General features: G+C 50.3%; 8 protein-coding genes across 8 annotated transcripts; 4 read left to right on the plus strand and 4 right to left on the minus strand.

Annotated features, from left to right (window-relative positions):
- Positions 1 to 148: 148 nt before the first annotated feature.
- Positions 149 to 1,447, minus strand: N7533_003057 (YgfZ/GcvT domain-containing protein; the record flags this gene model as incomplete). Its single annotated transcript, XM_057099707.1, has 1 exon — positions 149 to 1,447. The coding sequence occupies one exon, from the start codon at positions 1,445 to 1,447 to the stop codon at positions 149 to 151; it is 1,299 nt and encodes a 432-aa protein (XP_056964843.1).
- Positions 1,448 to 1,861: 414 nt separating this feature from the next.
- Positions 1,862 to 4,509, minus strand: N7533_003058 (decapping enzyme complex catalytic subunit DCP2; the record flags this gene model as incomplete). The annotated part of the gene is made up of 2 exons (XM_057099708.1): positions 1,862 to 4,404; positions 4,479 to 4,509. The coding sequence occupies 2 exons, from the start codon at positions 4,507 to 4,509 to the stop codon at positions 1,862 to 1,864; spliced, it is 2,574 nt and encodes an 857-aa protein (XP_056964844.1).
- A 726-nt stretch (positions 4,510 to 5,235) lies between these two features.
- On the plus strand, positions 5,236 to 6,200 carry N7533_003059 (DUF4112 domain-containing protein; the record flags this gene model as incomplete). The annotated part of the gene is made up of 3 exons (XM_057099709.1): positions 5,236 to 5,310; positions 5,375 to 5,589; positions 5,648 to 6,200. The coding sequence occupies 3 exons, from the start codon at positions 5,236 to 5,238 to the stop codon at positions 6,198 to 6,200; spliced, it is 843 nt and encodes a 280-aa protein (XP_056964845.1).
- Positions 6,201 to 6,329: 129 nt separating this feature from the next.
- On the minus strand, positions 6,330 to 7,496 carry N7533_003060 (uncharacterized protein; the record flags this gene model as incomplete). The annotated part of the gene is made up of 2 exons (XM_057099710.1): positions 6,330 to 7,356; positions 7,411 to 7,496. The coding sequence occupies 2 exons, from the start codon at positions 7,494 to 7,496 to the stop codon at positions 6,330 to 6,332; spliced, it is 1,113 nt and encodes a 370-aa protein (XP_056964846.1).
- Positions 7,497 to 7,776: 280 nt separating this feature from the next.
- N7533_003061 (uncharacterized protein) lies at positions 7,777 to 9,736 on the plus strand (the record flags this gene model as incomplete). The annotated part of the gene is made up of 7 exons (XM_057099711.1): positions 7,777 to 7,851; positions 7,919 to 8,113; positions 8,179 to 8,504; positions 8,567 to 8,607; positions 8,655 to 8,729; positions 8,788 to 9,398; positions 9,461 to 9,736. The coding sequence occupies 7 exons, from the start codon at positions 7,777 to 7,779 to the stop codon at positions 9,734 to 9,736; spliced, it is 1,599 nt and encodes a 532-aa protein (XP_056964847.1).
- An 838-nt stretch (positions 9,737 to 10,574) lies between these two features.
- Positions 10,575 to 12,195, plus strand: N7533_003062 (uncharacterized protein; the record flags this gene model as incomplete). Its single annotated transcript, XM_057099712.1, has 2 exons — positions 10,575 to 10,586; positions 10,615 to 12,195. The coding sequence occupies 2 exons, from the start codon at positions 10,575 to 10,577 to the stop codon at positions 12,193 to 12,195; spliced, it is 1,593 nt and encodes a 530-aa protein (XP_056964848.1).
- A 152-nt stretch (positions 12,196 to 12,347) lies between these two features.
- N7533_003063 (WD-repeat containing protein SWD2) lies at positions 12,348 to 13,585 on the minus strand (the record flags this gene model as incomplete). The annotated part of the gene is made up of 2 exons (XM_057099713.1): positions 12,348 to 13,126; positions 13,192 to 13,585. 2 exons carry the CDS (start codon positions 13,583 to 13,585, stop codon positions 12,348 to 12,350), a joined length of 1,173 nt encoding a protein of 390 aa, XP_056964849.1.
- Positions 13,586 to 14,188: 603 nt separating this feature from the next.
- N7533_003064 (putative mitochondrial oxaloacetate transporter (Oac)) lies at positions 14,189 to 15,431 on the plus strand (the record flags this gene model as incomplete). Its single annotated transcript, XM_057099714.1, has 6 exons — positions 14,189 to 14,205; positions 14,276 to 14,350; positions 14,406 to 14,535; positions 14,605 to 15,076; positions 15,135 to 15,280; positions 15,339 to 15,431. The coding sequence occupies 6 exons, from the start codon at positions 14,189 to 14,191 to the stop codon at positions 15,429 to 15,431; spliced, it is 933 nt and encodes a 310-aa protein (XP_056964850.1).
- Between the last annotated feature and the right edge of the window lie 224 nt (positions 15,432 to 15,655).

Raw genomic sequence — 15,655 nt, forward strand, 5'->3', positions numbered from 1 at the left:
AACTCTTATCGTGTTACTTCTTCTACAGCTATGAATGGAGATGCCCAGGTGATGGAGATGATTGCTTTTTTATGTACATATTATCGCTACGGGGTGTCATGTTTTACATAGTGCCATACAAGCTAGAAGGCGAGGGCTAGAACTAGATCTAATCCTGTCGTTGAACTGCTTCCTCCTCTTCCTCAAGCTGCTCCATAAATTCGCGTGCCCGCTCACTAATATCGACTGCTGGGGGTGTTGACTTGCGAATGCTTCCAATAATGAACTCTCTCGTCCAAGGGGGAACAAACGCTTGCAATTTGACTTCAGCGGGCTGTTCTGTCTCAGCCACCCAAGAGACCTTGAATTCGCTTCCAGGTGTGAATTGTGTCCCTTCTCCAGTCAAGGCGATATCAGTCATCATTTCAAGACGACACAGCGCCAGGCCAATATTCCCAACACCACTGAGAAACTTTCCGGCGCTGCGGCCCCGGCGGCCGCCAACTTTGTTAATATTAGTGCCGGCGGGAGGCAGAGAAAGTTCAGTGGAGGGATCGTAAATCGGACTATCTCCCGTGGGCATATCGCCCGTGTATAGTTGGACCGGGAGGATACGCTTGCGCACCACACCGGTATGGTGTGTGCGAATCGTCAGCTCCTGGCCAACATAACAGCCCTTGCGGAAATCGATAGCCCGGCCCATATCCATGTTATATTCCATGGGGAGTGATGACTCTCTGAGAATCTCTGACTGTCCTTCGGGGACACCATGGAGTATCCGGCGAATAGTGTAGGCATCTAATCCGACCTCGTCCCCAGAGACCTGCGTTTCGTCGGGAAGATAGGTTCGGAGCGGCTCCGAGCCCGGAGTCACGATCCGAGACCCGAAGCCCGGGGCGCGTAGATCAATGCATCCGGCAACGTTTGAAGAAGGTGCGAATGGCGATGCTGACTCGGATTCAAGGTTGTATGCAGCCCACTGAGGCTCGGCGTGATTCTTCCACGACGACCACACGGTTCGTTCGCCGTCCTCGAGAGCTCGGAGCTTCAGCTTAGCTCGGAGCTTGTGTTTTTTCAGATGCTTCAATAGCGTTGGAACCTCATTTTTGTCCACCTCCACCAACCATTCTCGGTCAATTTCATTGCCTTCAGTGTTGGGGACCGGGTAGATAAATGCGTCGTTCAATATGCGCCCTTGGGAGTTGAGAAAAGCTGTGTACGAGCCTGTGCGTCGGATGCTTTTGCTAGGGTCATTTGCGACCAGCATATTTTGTGTGATCAAGCCTTGTAGGAAGGTCACGCTGTCGACTCCAGTGATCGAAATGAGGCCGCGGTTCGTGAGGCGGGCATATCCGGTTTGAGGAACGAGGGACGCATTTTGACACTGCTCAGACTGGGCTGATGTTGTAGTGAAGAGTCTGTTGCGCACGATATCGCGGCCGCAGGCCGAAACACGAGGGCGCATCATGATTGAAGGTGAGCGGAGAAAGGTGCTCACTTCTACATGACGCACCGGAGCGCCGTCGGGGAAAGCTCCAACAGAATCTCAAGGCGGTGTAGGGAGCCGCCAACCAGATCAACGGCGTATCAAACCGACATCAATCACAATTTCAAATAACTGGCTGTCAAATGAAGATTATGATATTTGCACCTACAATGAGTCTATCTGTGGTTCACGTTTAGCCTCGATGAGAATGAATCCTTTGATACGTTGATTGAGGTGATTCCTATTCACTAGGCATTGATCTATAAACCAAACTACTTTTTTTTGGATTATTCATGTGAAAGCTTGTGCAAATCATGTGAGTTTCAATTATCATTGGCTATCATCATAGCCGAATCACGGCCTACTTATCATACAAAGCCGATTGGGTGTCAAAGTTTATTTGTTGCCTTTGGCAACTCCCTGAAGATATCCGAGCAAGAACGCCTTGTTGCTCGGTGACGAAACAGTGTTTGCGCCCGTATCACCCTCAGAAGGAGTACCGTGTCGTGAAATAGAATCGACGCTGCTAGGATTGAGATGAAGGGATGAAAGAGGGCTGACCAGACCAGAAGCATGGGGCAGATGTTGGTTCACCGCTCGTGAGTCCAGTTGTGTCGTGGATGGAGGGGTTGGGGAAGTTGCAGGTTTTCCAAAAAGCGATAAGAGTGCCTCCTTCTGCGAAGCGTTTTGACTTGGTCGGCGGTCGAAACTGGACTGGGGAGAAAGTTCGGCCGTATCCGTTTGGAGACCAGGTAGGCTTGGTTTTCGGTCCCCGTTGTCCTCTTTCTGCGGAGCGGCGGCCATCAATTGGTCGTAGTCTGTCTTTTCGGAGCGCCGAAGAATTTGGGGTTGGAAAGGCTTGACTGGCGCGGGAGCCCCAATTTGAGCTGGTTGGGGAGGCTGGGGTGGAGAGGGGCCTCGGGCAGCCTGTTTGTGTGATGCGGACATAGGTACATCGCGCTTGGCCGATTGGGGACGAGGAAGAATTGTGATGGGTGAGGAGAGCTGTTGCGGTTGCGGTTGCTCTCGACGATTTCCCTGGTTCTTGCGACTCGGTCCATTGGCCGTCTTCTTGGGGGCGTTCTTCCCAACTGCTTCGAATTTGGGCATGTTCAAGGGGCCTGACACAGTAGCAGATGTTCGCCCGGGACCCGACTGGCCCTTGAGACCCGCATCTCCACGTTGGAGATCATGTACCGGGTGCTGATGTGCCCGCTGGATGATGTGCTTTTCATACGGGGACTGAACTTGTGGTACAGGCTGGCCTGACAGTTCAACGGGGTGAGAAGAAGCAACGGGCTTGGGACCCTTGAAGAGATCTAACAGACTATCCTGATGATGAGATGTCTTGCGGGTTTGCTGAGGAATTTGTGGTGGGGCTAGTCCAGGAGCGACAGACGCTGGCGTTGCGTGAGATCCAACCGGTGTCTTGGAAGAATCATCCTTGAAGAAGTTCAAAAGCGAAAGTGAATGACTAGTGAGCTTCGGAGGAGGTAGCTTGCTCGCATGTGGAGCTGCTACGCCCTGGCCTGGAGCTGGCTGGGCTGATCGAGACATCAGAGGATCGCCAGTCTGTTGGAATGGTGCAATAGCGTGTCTGGGAGGGGTGGTGGCGGATGTCATAGGGGATCGAGTTGGATAATTCGATGCGGGCCCCTGTTGGTATTGCACCGCAGGTGCGCCAGGCAACTCAGGTCGTCCCACCGGTGGAAATAGAGGCTGTTGGTGAGGATTGATCCGAGCCTCAGCAAATGGATGACCGGGGTGTGATGGGGGGTGTGATGGCAAGACTTGTTGTTGTGGAGGAAAGCCAGGGAAGAAGTTGGGTGGTCGCTGAAGTGGTTGCTCAATAGGTGGCAGAGAATGGTGGGGAGCATTCGGTTGGGGAACAGGTTGGTTTTGAGGGAAGTTATCTTGAGATCCTTGCCTCAAGAGCGCCAGCAGTGCGTTTGACTTGTTCTGGTCAACAGGAGGCTGAGCAGGACCAGGAGGCTGCATGTAACTAGAAGCTGTAGGGCCACCAATATGTAACAGTTGCTTGATATGAGATGAGGCATCTTGTCTCAAGTTCACTTCAGGAAGATCGCTTGGGATGGGCAGCTCAGTAGTTCGTGGCAGGTGGACGTTGCCATTGGAGTAATAAGGTGCATTCTCATCCATCGAGGAGTATCCCTCAATTTGAGAGGGGTGTTTCGCAATAACTTGGGCCCTTGAACTGATCTTCTTCTGCTGCGCTATCCACTTCTTTAGCGGGTGTAGGAATGGAGCAACCATGTAGAACTTGTTTGCGTTTGCCACTGCAAGTCCCTCGTCATGCTGCTTGTTCTTTTTCAAGGTCGGAAGCTCTGTCAGCTTGTACCACTCGATCTTGCTGATTTCCTTGCGGGTCCGCGGCTCAAAGTATGTGTCCTGGGGAACACCAGGGAAGACGTAGAGTCGCATATGTTGTTCACGCATCGTGATCTCAATGTATTTCACCGAATCCTCATCCTTGACCAGATTGGCCTCACGAACATCAAACCCAGTTTCCTCGTAGACCTCACGAATAGCACAGTCCAGGTCCTTCTCGCCCTTGTTGATCTTGCCTCGCGGGAAACTCCAGTTGGCACCTTTCTTCCAGCCCTTGACCAAAATCACCTCATCCATATCCTCATTCAGTAGAATCGCACCTCGAACAGGAACGCGTGTCTTGTAGGCAAGGAACTCCGAGAAGGCTGCTTGGTGATGATAAGTGGACCATTGCGACATCAAAGGACAGTGTTGAAATATGCGCATGGCAAATGTCTTAAGAGTGAGTGATGGCAGTGCCGGATCGAGTGGGCGAATAAAATCCTCGTAGAACCATTGTGCCTCTTCTACCTGAAAGCAGATTCGTTCCACAGACTCGAGTTCCTCGCGCGGGAGGTTAATGATGAAGCGGACGCACAAGTCATCCAGCCCTGTTGTAGCCCACAGGCCTCAGTCAGTACTTCCGATCTTCACTTTTAAGAGAGCTTCAACTTGAGTAGCTCACAGTCTTCTAATTGCATCTTTGTTTCGGTCATGTTGGGAAACGGAGCTTAGCATTTCAGCACGGACAACCAACCGAAACCAGGTGCTTGGAGAAGCTACAGGCGCGACAGATCGCAACGCAGAGCAGCTTCTACAGGTGATGAAGTGGCTTAGCGTCGGTCGAATAGGAAAGTTGAGAGATAGTAAGGTTCGTATGTGCAGTGTTGGGGGGGGCGATCTGAGATTGGGAGTCAAACAACTGGGCAGTCGGACAGCTGGGCAGGTCCGGGCGCGAGTTGGGTCGGTATCAGCTGACTATATGTGGCGCGTGATGTTGATCTCTCAGCCCCGCCACACTCATGGCTGTGGCGGTGCATTGGTACTTCGTACGCAACAAGAGATCTGCGCGCGGTGACGTTGTTGGCGGATTGCCCGTCCAGGATTGTGGTTTGATTGATCTCTCTCATCCTCCAGTGGCTTCCCGCCCTTTCTTTTTTTGTCTTTTCTTTCTACCTGTGGAGCGTCTGTTTTTATTCCCCCTTCCAACCCTGACTCGTTCTCTGTGGTTTTATCCAAACGATCCCCGGCGCTACTCGAAACAGCTTCCGCAAGCTGCAGACCAAGCAAAAGCTAAGGCTTGTTTTCTATTTTTGGCCCCTGGGGCGATCAATAGTTTATCTTAAGCATTATCGCGCACAATTTCTCTCGATACTCCTGTGAATCATACTATTACACAGAATCACTCGACCTGAGTACCACCATATTTGAGTCTATCCAACATGTCAGGCGCACTATGGTCCCTTGTTGGGAAAAGGGTTCTGGCAGAATCCGCCAGAAACCACTTTGGAACAGAGGTGAGTGGGATACTATACTATTTGCATTGAATCATATGGAACTGATCGCAGACATCGTCCCTAGGATCCCTATTTCGAAGAAATTCCGGCGTCACGGCTCGGGCGCGCCATGGGGAAAAAAACCCAGAAGCGTCGCAAAGCCATTCCTCCGGGTTTATCAGAAAAGGATACCAAGATACTCACACAAGTCAAGCGCCGAGCCTACCGATTAGATTATGCTCTATTCAATCTCTGTGGGATTCGGTTTGGTTGGGGTAGTGTCATCGGCCTCGTTCCATTGTATGTCCAACCACGCTCTGCTCCTTTGTTTACGAAAGCTAACGACTCCCTCTTACAGCATTGGTGACGCAGCTGATGCAGGACTTGCCATGATGGTTGTGAGAAATTGCGATGAAATCGACGGTGGCCTTCCATCACGCTTGCGCATGATGATGTTGATGAATGTCTTGATCGACTTCGTCATCGGCCTGGTGCCTTTCGTTGGCGACATTGCAGATGCAATTTACAAGTGCAACACTCGGAATGCAGTCATACTCGAGAAGCATCTGCGTGAAAAGGGCCATAAGGTGATCAGGAGGCAATCTAAAGACCGGCGCAGGCGACACAGTGATCATGATCAGTTGACCACCGATCCTCTCGATGCGGTCGATACGGTTGATACGGTCGACCACAGTCTTCCAGAGGAATGGGACAAACAGGAGAGTGGGGTGGCCAACAATTCACCGCCGGAGTACCGAGAGCATAGAAGATCGCGATCGCGGCGCTCGCACAATGATAGTCGGGCTCCGACCAGGCCAGAACCTGCCAGACAGGCCAAAAGCAATCGTGGCTTCAGCCGCTGGTTCGGAGGAGCGAGTCACCCCGAGGAGGACCTCGAGCGAGGGCGCTGAATTTGTTCAGATTGGGATTTCTGTGGCCTTTTTCGATCGTGCAATCTGCATGCCATTTTCTTCGTTTATCCAGGATGCCGAATGGACTTTCCTCTTTTTATCTCCCCTGCGTTTCCATAAGAATTTAATTTAGCATTTGAGATCGGGGCGTGACCTCATGCATCCGTAGCAAAATCGAGAGCCTTCCGAATCACCAGATTGAGTAGTGGCTGTGACGCCTGTGTTGCCCTTGACATTGCCCCGTGGACCACCGCACAATGCACAAGATGCACCACCGTCTAGACAAGAAGATTCGAGTTTGTTGGCTGTTCTTGCAACGTTCGACATGATGCCAGGATACTTTGCACCCTGGTTTTGGACGTATCGTATCATCAATTCATCAATAGATAAGTTCTTAGTGAGGACATTGTCTGATAGCGGCGGGTCGGAAATCACAATATCGGAAAGTTCTGGGGACACACTCGCATACTGAAGAAGCTCGGTCTTGTACAAGTCTCGTAACAGAAACTCGAACCGCACCCCCCACGGAGACATGCCATCAGACACCTGCCAAGTCATCGAGGCCCCGCGACCCTTTGACACTCCTGCAAGTGCTCTTGCTGCAAGACGGCTGTCCGAATCTCCCCAAAAGACAGACTGGCAACCGTTTTTCTGCGCAACTGCAGCAACAAGTCGTGTCAACAAAACATAGTCCAGATCAGCCGCGGAAGTTGCCGTAGATAGAGAAGCACGGAAGGCAGACAGCCGATCCTCATTAGATAGCGAACTGTCATCGGCAAATTGAGACCCTGCATATTCGCATATGATTTCCTTCATATTGGGAACATAGTCGAATATGTCGTGGATCGAGAGCCGGGTATAGGTGGGCAATTGGAACGTTTCCAGTAAAACCTTATAGTTTTCATCGATAGAGGCGCTTGAGGGATTGATGGACGAAGGGTCGATCACGAGGACATGAAGGTCGAAGAATATCTTGCCATAGGGCTTGGCTAGTTGATATTGAAGTTGGGCTTCGACAATGCTCAATAGGACGGAGGAGGAAACGCCGAGGGACAATGGAAGGAGTACTTTGGGTCGAACTTCTTGGGTTTTTCCGGGTCTATACATTTCCATTCGTCTGTGCACTTTAAATGCGATGAAATGCTTGTAGCAATCACTAATTGAAGGTTAGTGGGGGTCTGTCAAAACTATACCTTTGGTCTTCACATACCTGCACAGTTGCCTCTTTCGAACCGTAAATACAGTCTCTGCATCCTTGCAGTCCATGCAAGGACAAGAAAGCTCTTTGGCAGGCATTTTCGCGTGGTTGAATTGAAGCGGGGATTGTCAACTTGGTAGAAGAAAAATAGGTCGGCATCCCGCCATGGCTGTACCGCCCCGCTTAGTAATGCCCCGGGTTCCCCGGTCTGATTTGGGAAGGCCACGCAAGTTGAGCTCGACGATTCCGGACAAGCTATCGTGGATCCGCGCGAACTTTCTCCTTGTACCTTTTTCGCCATTACATGCCGCGTGGTTTTCAAAGGCGATCTCTTCCCCAACATACTGGAGCCCTTATTACACCCGATCCGCGATCGTGATGAAGGGCTGGCTCCAAACTCTCGGCCTAACGGCCTTATTAGCCAGCTCGGTACTTGCGAATGAAGTCGAACTGGTAGGCCATCGCGCGTCAAGTCTGACCTGTCATACTATTACACAACGCTAACGGCACTTGTCTTCAGAAATCCGACGAGGCGCACCGACAACGATGCTCGGGGATGTACAGTCGGAAGGCTTGGGGAGGGAATGTGGACCCCTTTATCCTGGTCAAGTTTTCCAAGGCGCAAACTACAGAAGGTGATCCTCTCGCCAGCTTGGTGATCTTTGAATGGAACGACGAGGAATTGATTGGGGAGTACCGGTCTGGCGACTCCGACGTAGGTGTACCCATGCATCTAGACTGCAGCCTGGAACCGTTTCAAGGCTAACAGATGGACAACAGACAAAGGATACAATTTGCGAACAAGGAAGCGTCGATGCCGGACTCTGCTCGAAGGAAGATATTGGTGCATTCATTCTCACAAAAAATGCCACTGAGGTCTCCAAGAATCCTATCCTCACCAAAGCGGTTCATCTCAACAACCCGGAACCTATCAAGTACCCTGTCAAAAAGACTGGTTTCTACTGTGTTAGCACCTACGCATACTCCGATGAAGACTATTACTCGGTGGTTGAGTTCCGCAATGCGTATGGCGAGCTCCCCGCCGCGCAAATCGCTAAGCTTCCTTTCTACGGAGGTATGACAATTGTCTACGCTGTTATTGGCGTGTAAGTATTGCTGTTTACCTCCTGGTCACTATGAATTCGGAAATACTAATCCTCTACGCCAGCTTCTGGGCATTCCTCTATGTGCAAAACCGCTTTGACATCTGTAAGTTGGCTGTTCTGAAATTTTATACATCGCTAACCACTGTATAGTGCCTGTCCAAAACTATATCACAGCTATAGTTGTTTTCCTGATTGTCGAGCAACTTATGACTTGGGGTTTCTATGGTAGGATCCACATTTACTCTTGTGTGCGCCGCAATTACTCAAGCTAATTTCTCTCCAGACTATCAAAACCGACACGGATTGAATGCAATGGGAAAGGCATTAATGGTTATTGTCGCAGTTCTCAATGCCGCCCGAAATGCGTTTTCGTTCTTCCTGCTGCTCATCGTCTGCATGGGCTACGGTGTCGTCAAGCCTTCCTTGGGTAAAACGATGATCTACGTGCGCATCCTGGCCATCGCTCACTTTATCTTCGCCCTTGTCTACTCAATTGCCACTTTGTCAATCACTCCAGACAGTGCTGGTCCATTGGTGCTTCTGATTGTCCTCCCTCTGGCGGGTACTCTGACTGCCTTCTATGTCTGGACATTGAACTCTCTCAATGCTACGATGAAGGATCTCATTGATAGAAAGCAAAAGGTTAAGGCAATGATGTACAAGAGACTCTGGTGGTGTATTCTTGGTAGCATCATCGTCATCTTTGGCTTCTTCTTCCTTAACTCCTTTGCCATGGCTGGCCACAGTGATGCCAGCTTTGTGCCGGAGCATTGGAAGGCGCGGTGGTTTGTGCTTGACGGGTGGCTCAACATTGTGTATCTGTTCGATATTGCTTTCGTGGCTTACCTGTGGCGTCCGACTGCCAACAACCGACGATTCGCAATGAGTGATGAGGTAAACATGCCACCTCCCAAGGAAGATCGCGATTATAGAGTTTATGCTAATTTTATTTACAGCTTGCGCAAGATGATGATGGATTCGAGATCCGCTCATTCGGAAGCGGTCTTGACGAAGAGGACGCTTTCGATGCACCTCCCGAGTATCCAGGTAGCTCAGCTGCCGGTCATCGCGACCTGTCTCCCATTCCACCCAAGCCTGTGCCTTCGGCACCCCGACAACGCGAGTCTCTTGAGGATGAGACAATCTTCGCGGTGGGCGAGGAAGATGGGGACAAGTGGTCTGATGACGAGTCTCCTCGTAGTTCTAACGAGAGACAGCGTCTCACCCATTAAGACTATGATAAACCTAGCTCCTCTGAACGTGCCTAACAATGTGCCCTTCTAATTGGGGAATGATGTATTTCTGTTAGCAGCGTGACGCCTCTGGTTTCGTCTGCAATTTGGCTTGATGATCACAAGCATCTTACGGCGTTGGCTTTCCTTTTTTGTTTTCTTTTTCCTTCCTGTCTCCATTATTTTGTTGGTGGTTATACGGTTAAATCAAGGTTCCTCTTTTTGTAGTATCTTTCTCTGGATATACTCAGAATAGCTGGCACCTCATCTTTTACGAAATTTGGCAGATTCACTAAGCATAGAGAAGGTCAATATTAGAGAAAATTGAGAATCATTTCAAACGAATAGTCTTTCGGTACACAATGAAGCGAAGCAAATATTCCAAACTTGAAAAAAGTAACTTGCCGAAGCTGGTGGAAGACAGCCCCAATCAACTTGAGTCATCCCCGAGAGCCGCAGCAAGAGCCCCGCCAATGCATTTCAGGTTTGAAAATCCACTTGTACCTGGCAAATATTCCACAACCAGAGCTAGAATCATCTTTCGACCTTACGGGACTCAATCGAACCTGTTGGAGGTGCTTTTCCAGGACCATCAATTGGAAATATAGAGCCGGCCCCCCGCTCAACTAGAACAGCACCTAATAGTATATTCCGTCGTCACTTGGGCAGTAATTGAGCGAGACAAAGAACCTTCTGCAAGTGCCCAGAGAGGTACTACCAGACCTTACTTTCACGAATCAGTCGGCTTTTGTGCAGATCAAAAACACAGGAACATTCAAATCCAACTTGAATCTAGGCATCAACCCGTCTGGCGCTCTCAATCTCCCCGCCATCTACAATGACGCCCGACGTTGACCCCCCCACTATATCATACCGAGACACGCGACTCCGAGTCCCAACAGACAAGCGCCCAAGCTTCCGAAGAGCTTCACCAACAATGCGTTGACCTTCTTGGGGAGATAGATGCGTTCCAATCTCTGCTCAACAGCACACTCCGCAATCCACAACTCGTGGAGCTGCGCCAATTCCGATCAAATGTGAATTCCGAATTCAAGATGCTGCAAAGACTGGAAACCCAGATGCAAGCTTCTGATGCTACAGATGGAAACGAGCAGGATTATGATGCCGAGATGCGATTCCTGCACGCATTGCGCTCGTCCAATTTGCCTTTTTACCAGGCTGTGTGGAACATTGCGCGCGGATCCTGTGGCGGGCTTCTGGCGATGGGGAAGCGGTTTTACTGGGATCGGAAGGCGTGGCCGCTTGAAGAGAAGAAGGCGCAGAAAGGGGATGGGTCGTGGGAGAAGACTAAGCAGCCCAATAAAGATAAGCGCAAGAGTGTGTTTGTTGATATTGTGGCTGATGACGGCGAGTCGTGGGTGAAGGTTTCGACTGTTTCGGAGAGCCGACTGCTTTTTGACATGGCGAAGAAAGGCTGGGAGAGAGATAGTGATTCCGATGCCTTCTCCGATGAAGATGGCGAGCGGTCGCCGAAGAGGACTGTGTTACGCAACTTTGACGGGGAGGACTCGGGAGAAGACTCGGATGATGATGAGCTGGAGCTTATTAAACTGGCACGCGATCTAAGGAAGGCGGCCGATGCTACGCGAGTGAGATACAGACATCCTCGACTACGTATTGTTCTACCGAAAATTGAGGAGGGAAATGTTCCTGAGATCGACGATGTTCTTAAGGAAATGCGGAGTTATGGTATTAAAGTGGAATGCCAGGACAGTATGTCTGCGAATGCCAGCCAGGCAAAGCTCGCTTGTCTCCTTCCCCAGCCATTCAAAAACTTCACTTCCGCCGTGAATATCGACTGCACCCTCCTACTCGCAATAGTGTCCGATCTATCTCACATCAAGGACATCGCCATATTGCCAAGCTTTCATCGAGCCATCGTGCGGCAGATCGAGGTTGAGAAGGAGCAACCACTCCTTCCAACAGAGCTTTGGCCCGCAATGGGTGCACACGAGCTGCTTTGCACCAAGGAAGCCGCAAAGCGAATGCGTGAGATCGTTGAGACCATTGGTACAGCAACGGAGAAAGAACGGATGGACCTCTTATTGGGAACTGCTCCAAACGATCAACTTGATCGTGAGTCACTTATTCGAAAATTCCAGGGCGTGTCCGACTGGCAGGTTCCGGTGGATTGGGTACTACCTATTAGGATAGTCGATGCGCAGCCAGCGATTGAGGCAGCAAAAGCAGAGGGAAAACTTCCCCCAGTAGCCGACGAAGTTGCACAAGTCTTGTCGGATATCAATCATAGCGTGTTCATGTATGGATGGGCAACTGGCTTGACAACAATTTCTAGTAATCGGACCATCGATAAACAGATCGAGGTCACGATTGAGAATAGCAGGCGGACAGATGAGGATGATGCTGTCGAAGGGCCCCCAGTTTGGATTTGCGATACTGCTCGCAGCTTGGCGGGAAAAGATAAAGGCCGCAAATGATAGTTTGGAGATACTCAACAGGTGCTAAGTTTTGGTGGGTATGTGCACGAAACAGATAGATGTCACATGGTTAGGTTTTGGGATCATAGATCTTGTTCAAAATCATGACTGAAATCGAACACCCTCTATTCATTGAGCTGGTCCATCACAATCTACTTGTCTGACGGTTTAGCGGGCTCATCTGGCTGCCAGAAGAAAGTCTCCTTATCAGCGGTAGCAATCATGTTGTAGCGTGGGTTATGTTCGATAAGGGCTGTCCTGTTTCGGTGGGGCAGTTTGACCATAGGAAAAAGCATGCCATTGGATTCTCGCTCCTGTTGCAGATCCCATACAAGTACATCTTGCTGGTCTCCATTGCCACCAAGGACATATCGACCATCTGGAGTAAAGCACGCATCACCTTGGCCTAATGGCTTTCCAGTAGAAGAGAGCGGGGCAGCACGACCGGGCGAGCCGCCCTTTCCAGTCAGAAATGCCTTAATGGAACCGTCAAATGCATCTAACACGAAGTGCCCGTGGTAATCTGTGCCAACCATCAAGTATTTTCCATCGTTAGAGAACTCAAGCCGAGTCCAGGCACGACCCCTAGTCGAAGGAGTGTATGTCTCCTCATAGGGAGCGAGGTCAAATGTGGCGAATGGAGGCTTATCGAAATTGCGGAAATCATATAGAAGGACGGATGAAGTAGATTGTGAGGCGATTGCGATGACGGAGGCAGATGGGTCGAAAGCCACGAGATATGGGGTCGCGAGTTTAAGCTTTCCCTGGGGGTTGCGTGAACCAATATCCCAGAGAGTAACTGTATCATCCTTGGAACAAGAAATGAAGGAATCACTGCCTGGGGACATGGCTAGGCAAGTCACTTTGTCTGTATGGCCGGAGAAATAGCGAATGTACCCTTCGTTATGAAGGTCGAGCAATCGTAGTGAATCTACTTCGTTGTCAGCCACCACTAGGTATTAAAATTGCTGTTTTGGAATCCCATCAGAAACGTACGGTCGACCTTGGTACTCGCATGTAAAACTTGGCGGGGGTGGTGGGTGAATCTGGCTAGATGAACACCATATTTCTTGCTAGGAACCATTTTGGTGGATTTTCCTTCCTTCACATCGAAGATCTGAATAGTTTCATCATCGCAGGCGGCGACCATGTGCTCGCCTTGGTCGTTAAAGTCTAAAGACGTCACGAAATTGGAGGATTCTGGTTTCGAGTTCCGGAAACACTTGAGTTGAGAGTTAGTCTGGTGGCCGATGAAGGCTAGGTAGTCAGAAAATATAGGCTCACCTTGCAAGGTCTGTGATTGCGAATGATATCCGGAAGCTTCTGAAATTGGGGGGGCAGCTCCCGTCGAGGTCTGGGGCACCGGAGTGTGCTGCTGGCTGTCTGCCATGGCGAGTGTGTGAGTGTGGAAATGTGCAAGATAAGAAAGAAGCCACGAGAGAAGTGAAATAAAGTAAAGTGAGAAGGGATGGGGAATGCCCAGTCCGTTAAATTGCAGCTGAGGCAGGTGCAATCGCAAGCAAATAATCAATCAATCAGCTCTCCTTGTCGTGCCTTCCTCTTTCGGGGAATCAGCTCCCCACGCGCCTTCCCTTCTTTTTTCGCGTTCCGGATGAACTATGCTCCGCTTTACCGCCCCCGACTACCGGAGCTGACCCCGGAAGTCCCCCACATTGACCAATCATCGCTCGTGAGATTCTGTCAGATTCGGCCAGCATTAGCCGTATGTAAGCTTTTAGTCGCTCATTGCCGCCCTCGGCCCCAATCATCTTACTTATGACTTGCAAAACAGCACATCGTCGCCTTCGAGACTTTTACGAAGCCATTCGCTCTTGACAAGTACGGGCATTCCCTTCATTTGGCCTCTTTTTGATCTCGAGGGACCGCCTCGTCCCCTGGCCTTGTTGCCACTCAACTCCACTCCACTCCGATCTCCCTCCGATCTCCAACAACCTCCATCAAGTACCGGCCTGAACGATTCAAACCAGTCGCAATGTCTACTACAATCGGGTAGGGAACGTTGATGATGCGTATCTATCGGAAATAAGCACCTTCGCTAACCGTTCTATCATTCGAATAGCTCATTCCTTGCCGGAGGTATTGCAGCGTGCGGTGCTGTGACCGTCACCCACAGTTTCGAGACCGTCAAGATCCGGTAAGCACGGGACTCGGGCGCTTTGGTGTGTCGCATAACACTAACTCCATCGAAGACTACAATTGCAAGGTGAACTGCAAGCGAAGGGTGATGCAGCGAAGAAGTACAATGGTGTTTTGCATGGTATCAAGACTATTCTGCAAAATGAAGGCCCCAAGGGCCTGTTCCGGGGTATCGGATCTGCGGTATGTCGCCCCGCGAGCGTGAAATCTAATTTTAGCCCGGCACCAAGCTGATTCAAAATGAACCTGTAGTACGTCTACCAGGTCTTGCTCAACGGCTGCCGTCTGGGATTCTACGAGCCCATTCGCTCCAACGTCACCTCCGTCTTCTACAACGATCCCACCGTCCAGTCCCTCGGTGCCAATGTCTTTGCCGGCGCTGCCTCCGGTGTCATTGGTGCTGCTGCCGGTTCACCATTCTTCTTAGTGAAGACTCGCCTCCAGTCCTATTCTCCTTTCCTTCCCGTCGGCACGCAGCATAACTATAAGAACTCCATCGACGGCCTCAGCAAGATTTACCGCGGCGAGGGTATCAAGGGTATCTATCGCGGTGTCGGGGCTGCGATGATTCGCACGAGCTTTGGCAGTTCGGTCCAGCTTCCCACATACTTCTTTGCTAAGCGTCGTCTCAATAAGCACCTGGGCATTGAAGAGGGGCCCGCCCTTCATTTGGCCAGTAGCGCGGCATCCGGCTTCGTTGTCTGCTGCGTCATGCACCCGCCTGGTATGTATCGCTAATTAATTGGAGGCAGAAGTTGACCGACTAACACATCATCTATCAGACACTATCATGGCTCGCATGTACAACCAGACCGGTAATCTGTACCAAGGTGTATTTGACTGCCTGTACAAGACCATCCGTACAGAGGGTGTGTTGGCAATTTACAAGGGATTCTTTGCCCATTTGGCTCGTATCTTACCCCATACTGTAAGTTTGCTAACATTAAACGCACTTTAATAAGGAAACGCTAACTTTTAATTTCCAGATCATCACCCTGAGTCTTGCTGAGCAGACAAACAAGCTGATGCGTCGGGTCGAGGATCGATTCCTCTCTGATTCCCTTCGCGAAAAAATCTAGAAAATAGAGTGTTTCGATGGATTCACTATGCACTTTTCGTCTCATTTCGTCTAGAAACTTCGCAGCATTGCCATCGTGTCTTTCTAGATATGCCGCTTAGCATTCAGTTGCGGCGTCGGACCTTTTATGATACCTGGTTTGACCATAGAGTTGGGCGTTTGTCATTTTGGGATTTGTTTCGCCAAAGATTACATCTGTATATAGGGAGACAAATCTTTTTTGTT

The sequence above is a fragment of the Penicillium manginii genome, assembly GCF_028828005.1.
Source record: "Penicillium manginii strain IBT 31320 chromosome Unknown utg000002l:1.0-5564898.0:1.0-5567710.0, whole genome shotgun sequence".
NCBI lineage: Eukaryota > Fungi > Ascomycota > Eurotiomycetes > Eurotiales > Aspergillaceae > Penicillium > Penicillium manginii.